The sequence below is a fragment of the Benincasa hispida genome, chromosome 12 (assembly GCF_009727055.1).
Source record: "Benincasa hispida cultivar B227 chromosome 12, ASM972705v1, whole genome shotgun sequence".
NCBI classification, from domain to species: Eukaryota; Viridiplantae; Streptophyta; class Magnoliopsida; order Cucurbitales; family Cucurbitaceae; genus Benincasa; species Benincasa hispida.
In genome coordinates this window covers 25,559,800-25,569,118 of record NC_052360.1, presented here as the reverse complement: position 1 = coordinate 25,569,118, position 9,319 = coordinate 25,559,800, and the positions used below count along the sequence as shown (strand labels likewise).

General features: G+C 33.6%; 2 protein-coding genes across 2 annotated transcripts; one reads left to right on the top strand and one right to left on the bottom strand.

Annotated features, from left to right (window-relative positions):
* The first annotated feature begins 251 nt into the window (after positions 1-251).
* Positions 252-1,303, top strand: LOC120067717. The gene has a single exon (XM_039019272.1). It carries the CDS (start codon positions 522-524, stop codon positions 975-977), a length of 456 nt encoding a protein of 151 aa, XP_038875200.1. The 5' UTR covers positions 252-521; the 3' UTR covers positions 978-1,303.
* A 2,977-nt stretch (positions 1,304-4,280) lies between these two features.
* On the bottom strand, positions 4,281-8,848 carry LOC120068448 (nicotinamide adenine dinucleotide transporter 1, chloroplastic). The gene is made up of 10 exons (XM_039020223.1): positions 8,578-8,848; positions 8,397-8,496; positions 8,123-8,209; positions 7,566-7,672; positions 6,151-6,199; positions 5,839-5,951; positions 5,601-5,695; positions 5,278-5,366; positions 5,086-5,180; positions 4,281-5,002 (listed from the first exon to the last, which is right to left on the bottom strand). Exons 2-10 carry the CDS (start codon positions 8,470-8,472, stop codon positions 4,598-4,600), a joined length of 1,116 nt encoding a protein of 371 aa, XP_038876151.1. The 5' UTR covers positions 8,473-8,496; positions 8,578-8,848; the 3' UTR covers positions 4,281-4,597.
* Between the last annotated feature and the right edge of the window lie 471 nt (positions 8,849-9,319).

Here is a 9,319-nt window from a genome sequence, read left to right as displayed (position 1 = left end):
CAAAATTTCTCATGAAATGGTCAAATAGGAGGAAAGAAAAAGAAATGAAAAAAACTTTCAGTAGACATCCACGTTTTAATCTATGGGTACCAGCCTAAAGTGATAAAGTAGAGTTAGTAAATGACTTTTATAGGGGTAAAAAAGTAATTGGGAATTTCAGTCAAGCATAGGAACAAGAGAGCCTCTTTTTCATTAATATCATTAATATTAAATACTATTATTAATTGTTAGTTGGAAATTTGGAATAAGAATTTTACTGGGAAAATGAACCACCTTTTTTCTTCTTCCTTCAATTCAATAAATTTCTCTTTCAATTCAAAGTTTAGTCGGAAAAAAATGAACCAAATAATTAAAAAAAACAAACAAAATCCCCAATTCCCAACGCTCCCAAAATCCTCTCCGTATTCCCCTCTTCAATCATTACAAAATTTTCAAATTTCCCTAAATCCACAGCGTCGATTCCATTCGAAAACCCCATTGAATTGATCGATTCGCGATTCTTCTTTCTCTGAGCTTCTTCCATGGCGTCGCTTCTCAAATTCAAGCTCCTTCCGACGCACTGCGGCGTCGCTCAGAGTCCCACTTTAAGCCCTAGAACCAGTCCTCTCGTTCACCTCCGCCGCCGGAAAACCACTCTACGGATGCTTCTCACTCGGAATTCCGGCCGTCGGTCTCCTCACCGCCGTGCCTTACCGGAGAAGAAGAGAGACGACCATAAGGAACTTTCCCGGAGCAACACGTTGAAGGATTTGTTCGTTTCGTCGCCGCCGTATGTTGCAACTGACGGCGATATTCACGAGACGGCGGTCGCGGCTCCAACCCGGGACGCGACTACGGTTTGTAAGGAGAAGGAGGATGGCGAAGTTGGATCAGCCGGTTGGAATCCCGGTTCACCTAGACCGGGTTGGACCGGTTTCCGGTACAAATACTTGCTTCGGAAAACTTGGCGGCCCGTACTCGCCGGAATCCCCGAGTAATGGATGATTAAAAAAAAAAAAAATCTTTTTAACCCTTTCTATAATTATTTTTAAAAATATATATATCTGATCTAATATTTCTCTGTTTTTTAGTATGGTTTTTTAATTTTTACTTAAAATAGGGGTGGGGGAAGGATTAAGATCTTAATCAAGGGGGTTTGGGGAAATAATTTTGTTATATGGAAATTCTGAATAGATTTCTCATGAGTGGGAATGTGCTTATTTTCTGTCAAATTTTACTTTTGGATTAGCTTTATTATTTGTTTAATTTTTCTTTCTTTTGAATTTTCAAATCATATATTAATTAGTCAAATTAATTCTATAAATTTGTAGTTTTGGTCCATCTTACAACAGAATCAGTACCAAATTTAAAGCTTAAACCTTGATTTTCTTTAATTGTGCTATTTTAGTTTATGAAGTTTGTGTAAAATTTTGTTCTTAAATATAAGTTAGAGTTAACAAGTTCTTCCTAACCAAATATTTGACCCCACTTTGACCATAGTCAAGATTAGTCAGTTAAATTTGAGTTAACAAATCTACAAATAGCTTGACTCAGTTGCTTTTTTTCTTTAATTGGATATAATATTGTTTCCAAATTTTGATTGTAGTTTAACCATATGAATTAGTCCAAATTGATTAAACTTTTAATTTGAGTGTGACATGCAAATATTGAAATCAGCAAGAGATTGATATAAGAATATACTTCTTCCTTTTATATTTTTGGATAGATTCTTACCTGCAATATTTAAGAGCAGTAGTCTACATGTTATTTGGATTCTTCTTTTGTGGAGGGACCCTTCATTCCATGAGAGATCTTTTGAAAAATACATACATTTTGGCCTGCACTAGTTGTCATATGACAAATTTTTATTTTTTATTTTTAAATATATATATATATATATATATTTTTTGTTGTTGTTGTGGACCCTAAAAATATAGGTTCAACTCATGATTCACTTGAGTATTGCTCTTCTCAATTAAGTGAATTTTCAAATCCATAAATTTCAACATCTTTCGCATCACATTTTTATTCCGTAAAATGCCAACAAATGCTTGGATGTATACATTGTTTTAGCCATACGGGTTCATTGACTTCTCGTGCACACTATTGCATGAGTGCCTCCCATGTGCGTTCATGCCCACCCGATACCTCCTATGCCTGTTGTCATCACCCAATACCCTTTGTGTACGCACACAGGGGGCACTAGGTAGGTGTGAGTGCAGGCATGACGTGAATTTGAATTTCTTATTTGTATATAATAAATTATTTAAATAAATATGAAATTGTAATATTGGCATAAATTCTATTTTGAAACTAGAACTTTTGAACTTTTTATTATTCTTATTCTTATTATCTTTTTTTAAGGTATTATTATTATTATTATTATTATCAAATGTAGGTGTTTTAACACCTTTTTATTATTCTTATTCTTATTATCCTTTTTTAAGGTATTATTATTATTATTATTATTATCAGTTGTAGGTGTTTTAACACCACACTTTAATGAGTTGGCCGTTAAATCCCCAAAAGAATATTCAAATTTCTAATAAAGTGATCCATAAAAAAATAATGATAAAGGTTAAAATAGTACTGAGGGGAAGTTTAAGATTCAAAATATGAGATCTAAAACAAAAAAGTGTGGGATCTAAACAAAAATTAGTAAAAAAGTTAAAATGTAACAATAAAAATATATTAATTCTTCTTTAAGGGATGTGTAGAAAAGAAAAAGAGTGGAATATTGGGACCAAGAATTTGAACCAAATATACAAAGGCATATGAAATGTTCCTTTCAGAAACAAAAGGCAATATACATTCCACTCCTAAAAAGCAATGCATCTCACTTTAGATAAAACTATAAACTTTCATTTGTAAAGACATCAAATTTGATGTGGCCTTTGATGGGATAAGTTCCCATTGCACTTTGTGCTGTTTTGAGTATGCTTCTTCTATTGCTGCCTTCAAGGATCTTGTCCCTCTCATTTTCATACTACTTCCTTTCTTTCATATTGACCCCTCTCTTTGTACAATATTTCAATTTGATCCTTGTGATCTTAATAGTTTTGATTTGGTCTTCATCTTAATTCGGTCCTATAGTTTAGACTTTGTTCCCATTAAGCCTATGTGATTTTAAAAGTTTCAGTTTAGTCCTTTTAGTTTTAAGGTTTGTAGTTTGGTCTTTATCATTTAATAAAACTTCAAACCATCCCTACTTACCATCACCATGTTAACAAACAACTTTTTTGTGTTACAATTTTCTCAATCTTTCACCAACGTAGTAAGAAAAAAAGAAAATTACACTTTTAATCTCCGAGATTTGGGTTTGATAGCATTTTAGGCCCTGTGTTTTCAAACTTGACATTTTAACTCATGAAATGTTGCCAAATAAATCATTTTTACCAAATCTGAGAAGTTAGAATGTTAAATTTGAAAACTCAAGAACCTAAATGTAAATACTACTAAACTCAAACTTTAGGACTAAACTATCACATAATTCTTCCAAAAAAGAAGGAAAAAAAATAAAAATAAAAAGTTAGATGAAAAACCACTACTATTCATTTGATTAGAACACTTCTTCCCATTATTACATTAAACTTCATATTACAAAAATTCTTGTACATGTCAAAATTATACCTGAGTCTTAAAACAAGATCTTAGCAAAAAAATCTAAAATTGAAATATAATCAGGATTACCGAGAATCAAGGAGTGTTGAAATACGTGATATATTGAGGACAGAACGAAATGAGATCGTGAAACATGAAAATGGTGAGAAAGAGGGTTAAATAGTGGAAACAAAATGAGTTTGGTATTACAAATAGGACCTAAAACACTCAATTCAAACATGAATTTTTTATTACATTTCATTCCAAACCCAACCTATTTTAGCAAAACAAACAGACCCTAAGTTCACCCCCTTATAAAAATTTAGAGTATATCTAAATTAACACAATCAGTTTAAAGTTAATTGGTACTAATTTATAAGCTTAATTATTGTTACTTTTTTCCACAGAGATGTACATCATGTGCTGTAAATTCATCTTCTTCTCACCAGCATACAATTTTACATTTTTGGTCCAATATTTAATCTTGAGCACATCCATCTTCACAAGAGGAAGTTGATGGATGTGTAAACATATACAAATAATATATATGAATGAAATGTTTTTTGTTTTTTTTTGGGGAAGAGAAGTAATAACCTCCACTAAATATGATATGAAAGACAGGCTGAACACTACATACAGAAGGCTTATCAGGACAAAACAATTTAAATTCCAAGCTCAATAAATTATAACCTCCAGTGAAATGCATTGAAACATGGAGATTATTGAAAGCCTCTATTATCGAATCAATAAATATAATAATACACAATTTGCTCAGCATCTCATTTCCAAAATTCCTAGACTCGATCAGATATAAGCTTAACATGGCTTTCATTCACTCACAAAGACGTGTGGATGCTACAGCTTTTCTTTTCTTTTCCCCTCTATAGCATCGCTAACCAAGAAACATGTTACAAAATTCAAAGCACACGGAGAGCATGCGTTTATTCACCATCGAGAATTTTATTGTTCGTTTATAAGATTAAACAAAAACAAAAAAAAAAATGGCAACCAGATTTAATCAATGTCTAGATGTCAGGTGTTCTTTATTCCCCAGAGGAATTCTAGTTTGCTTACTTGGTTGGGATTGTGATTGTTGTATGCTGGAATCACTATCTTCCTTTGAGTCGTCTCGGTTTGCCTTTTGGGGCTTCACATGGCTATTGCTATCAGAGTTCGGATGGGTTTCTGAATATTTCTCCTCGCCTGAAGGTATAACTCGCAGTAGGAACCTATGTATCATTTCATAGCTGGTGAAAGTTATTACAGCAGATGGAGTTGTTCGCAACAGATTCGTCGCACAACCTCTATAAAAGCCGGGGAGACCTTCCTTTCGAAAAACTTTTTTGATACAGTCCATTACTCCCGAGTATTGAGGAGCAACGTTTCTGGCTTGGCCTTGCTCTTGTAGCCGGGAACGAACAACCTGGAGATGAAGTTTAAACAGGATAAAGAATTATTAAAAACACAACACAAGCACCTGCAAAGAGAGAGGGTTTAAAAACCTACCTCGTGTGGGTAAGTCGTTACTGAGGCTGTAATTTTCGACAATGAGGAGGCAATAGCTAAATGTCCTGGACTTAGCTTATCAACCGTCGTGTTATCTGGAAAAACCAATTTTAACAATCGTTCACATTTGGATGAGTATATACTCGCGTACTAATAGAAATATTTAACCAAAAGATTATCATAATTAAGTACCTCTTTTTGCCATATACGATTTGAGCTTTTCGTATGCAGGAAATTGAATCGCAACATGACTTACCCCAACCAATGAAGGGACGATGCCACTGTTCATAGCACAAATCAAAGGCATGCTCTCATAATTATTAAGAACGATGGAGCATTTAAAATTTTTAACATAAAAATAAATGAGGATGAAGTAAATAATATTCAACAACAAAACAGTACAACTCTGTTTATGATGATAACCATTCTATCACTCATTACAATCAAGCAACAAATTTGGGAAAACATATATTACATGAAAAACCTCAATTACCACAAATATGGTGAGAACAAACCTGTAAAGCCCACGAAATCCTTCTTCCTGTACAATCCTGGTAAATGCTGAAACCATGCCTGTGTAAGGAACCACACCAGGCCTCATTCCCTGTGTCTGAGTTGAAACCAAAAACGCTATGAACATAAAAAAGAATAACAATATAAAAAAAGGACTTAGCTGTGCTTTAGTAAGATGGAGCATAAAAAACATAAACTCGGTGAAACAGAAATTTAAAAGCGCAAGCACCTGCTACTTACTTGGAGTCTGGTCTTAACAACCCACAAAGGATTTGTTGCAATGGCAGTAGATGCCCCAGCTCCAGCAGCAGCAACCATATTTGCCCCAAATGAGAGATGATGACCATCGTCCCCTGCAATCAAATAGCAAATACAATATTAATTACGCAAAGCAATTCAATCAAATTTAACCATTTCTAAGGATTAAAGAATTAAACATATCCAAGATCCAAAATCTGAAATGAGGACTACGACAGCATGTCCAGAAACAACTGTGTTTGTGAAAAAGGAAAGGAAAGGAAAAATCATTTGCCAATGAACACCAAAACCAACCATCTGAATGAAGTAGGCCTTTTAGATGCTCATAAACTGTGAAGTAGACCTACATGTGAGATAAGCACATTTAATCATTCAGAAGATGGAAAATGATCCTGAAACAAGAAATGGATGACGAATCTCATAAAAATAACTTGTGCCAAAGTAAGATCATGTGGAAGTAAATTTTGGTTATAGTAAAAAATAATTATTTTTAATTATTTACATTAGTATAAAATAGAAACGTCAGCATAACATCCCACGGTGAAGTTTGGATGCAAATCTTTATGCCACAATGTCCTACTGTTATAAATACATAAACCATCATGGGTAAGCGTGAATGTAACCCCTTCTCTCACTTAGGTCCTCCTGTTTTAAGTACCAACATGATGAAGTGTGAATGTAATTCTCTCTCCCACTTAGGTCCTACTACTATTAGCAAGTACCACCATGTATGAGAATCTTTCTCCCAATTCCTACTTTTACTGTTATATGTACCATCATGTACTATGAATTTAAGAAGTGAGCAAGATATGAAGTTTGAAAGATCGTCAATTTTGAGATAACTGTGTGTATCCACCCCCTGCTCCAAGGACGATATCATACTTTTCTTTATTAAAATAGGAAAAACAAATGTCTCTTAGAAAGGTATCTGAATTGCCCGTTAGAAAAGAAAACAAGAAAAAGAAACACTAAGAGTGTGTTTGGGGCGAAAATTATCCTAAGATTATAAAACCACCTCTTACTACAGTAAATACTATTTTGTATTCCCCAATTAGCTACAGTCAACACTATTTCAAAACCCTCATTTACTACCGTATTTACTATTTGCTACAGTTTTTACTATTTTACATTCATCATTTTTTTTTATTCTTTGCTACAGTATTTATTATTTATTTCTCAAAATAAAATAGTTTACACCTCAAACACATACTATTATAACTCAAACTAAAATAATCTACACCCCAAACACAAACTATAACCCAACTATAATAATCTATGACTATAATAACCAACTTCTTACCCCAAACGCCTCCTAAATTGCCATGGGTTGGGGAAAGAAATCACAAAATGCATTATGCACCCAAGTGGGAAAGAAAATACATAATTAATGTCAACAGTGCAGTCCAGGAAGGAATTCCTGTATGAAAAGAATTATGCTCGTGGAGTTGCAAGAAATGAGACCCATCAAAAAGTCAAGAACCCCAAGAAATATGATGAAAAAGGAAAACAGAAGAAAGTCATACAGAAAAGTGGATTTCAATAACTATTCATGAAATTCTAGTTCATGGACATGTTTCAATATGGTGTCGGCCACTGACATGGGCTTGAATACTAGCAACCAACCATAAATTTGACACCTATGTCTGGAAAAAAAAAAAATTAAAGGTCTTAATGCTACTTTCCAATGGAATATCCAATAAAATACTCACAGCCCAGTTTGGAAGAAGTGCTACTATGGTTGGTGAAAGGCCACGGTACATTCCCCTGAAACCTTCAGAACGCATTATGTCTTGTAGGCTATTGATAATAATACTACCTGGGTAGAGAACGAGGGAGATTAAAGAAATATAATCCATAGACAAGTATATCAACATACATTTTCAGATGCAGAAACGTTAATATCAGTTACCACATAACTAAAACTAATCCTTTGACCACTAGTCTTCTACGTCTTGATCCATGTTAAACTCTTAGCTCGAAAGAATAGGATAACAAAGAAAAACGAAATTGTGAATTGATTCAGACTTCAAAATACACTGAAACATTAGAAGCTACTGCATATAAGAAAGTTCCTAATTTGAGATTTCCAATTCATGGTATATTTGCACATTAAAGAAGCAAACATTAAACTTGGCTCAACTAGTTAAGCCATATGTCATCGACCAAAGATGTTAGAACTTGGAATTTCTCCAGCCCATTTGTTGTTGAGCTAAAAAATGAAAGGAAAAAAAAAATATAGCTTTCCAAGGTTAAGATTAAAGATTACCTCCTCTTTGACTAGATGGAAGACCATGTACTTGCAGCCTCGTCTTGATTACATCTAAAGGGCAGACAAACGTGGCTGCTATAGTACCTGTTACGCACACCATAATGCACGAATGCTAATTAATCCCTAATCACAAACTCAATGCGCATATTCAACGGACAAGTAATCAATCTAAACCCCCAAATTCCAAACCCTGATACAAAGCTTCATTTACACACAGCAAAAATCAAACACAAAAAGCTCAAAATTTCGCCAGAAAAACGAATGACCAAACCTGCGGCAGCACCGGCACCGGCGTTACAGATCAAATCCCTAGTGCTTCGAGGAGTGCCACTGCCACCGCCACTCATCTTGCTCTCCACTTCCTACAATTCCTGAATGGAACAAAAGCAAATTTGCATCGAAGATCTCTGATTTTAGAGCTCAATAACTAACATAAATATGTATATACATACACACACACACAGAGCCTTTCCCCTTTGTCTTCCTTCCTGGTTGCATTGACCAAATGCCTCAATTAAACCGATTAAGAGACGCAAAGAGATGAATTTTCTTCTCTTGAAACTTGTTTGAAGGGTTTAAGCTTCAGTGATTTTGTCGCTTCAACTCTCACGATGAAGAATTGGATTCCATGAACGTCTTTGACAATCCCTCAAAGCTTACAATAAATTCTTCTCCCTTTCCCTTCCCCTTTCCCTTCCCTTTCCTTTTTCTCTCTCTGTTTTTTTTAATACTATTTTTGGTCTCTAAATTGTTCCATTTTAGTTACTTACAAATGTCCAACTCTCAAAAACCTTAATGTAGTTCTTAATTTTTATCAAAATTGTTTAATTACAAATGTCCGACTTTACAAAATCTTAATTTAAGTTTTTAATTTTTATCGAATTCGGTTAATTAATAAGAATACTCATAGAAGATATATAATAAGAATATATGGTTTTATTTTTAGTGAAAATATTAATATATAACAAATTTTGTTTTTTTGAAAAGTTCAATAATAAACCAGCAATATAGATGATACTTAAGATTTTTTAAGAGTACATTTAAAAATAAATTGAATAAACTTTAAATGATAGAAATCAAAATGATGTTTTAATTTTTTTTTTTCCTATGATATATTGTGTAATTGTGTTTGTGTTTGTTATTTGGATTCTCCATCATTTGCTTACTAAACAACAAATGGACTAAAATTTAAAT

What these genes read in the sequence shown, in the direction of transcription:
- LOC120068448 (XM_039020223.1), bottom strand. Translation starts at nt 8,472, where the DNA reads ATGAGTGGCGGTGGCAGTGGCACTCCTCGAAGCACTAGGGATTTGATC. An exon ending in CGGTGCCGGTGCTGCCGCAG is followed by an intron (nt 8,210 to 8,396) that starts GTTTGGTCATTC and finishes TGTGCGTAACAG; the next exon opens with GTACTATAGCAGCCACGTTT. An exon ending in GGATTTCGTGGGCTTTACAG is followed by an intron (nt 5,367 to 5,600) that starts GTTTGTTCTCAC and finishes TGCTATGAACAG; the next exon opens with TGGCATCGTCCCTTCATTGG.
- LOC120067717 (XM_039019272.1), top strand. Translation starts at nt 522, where the DNA reads ATGGCGTCGCTTCTCAAATTCAAGCTCCTTCCGACGCACTGCGGCGTC.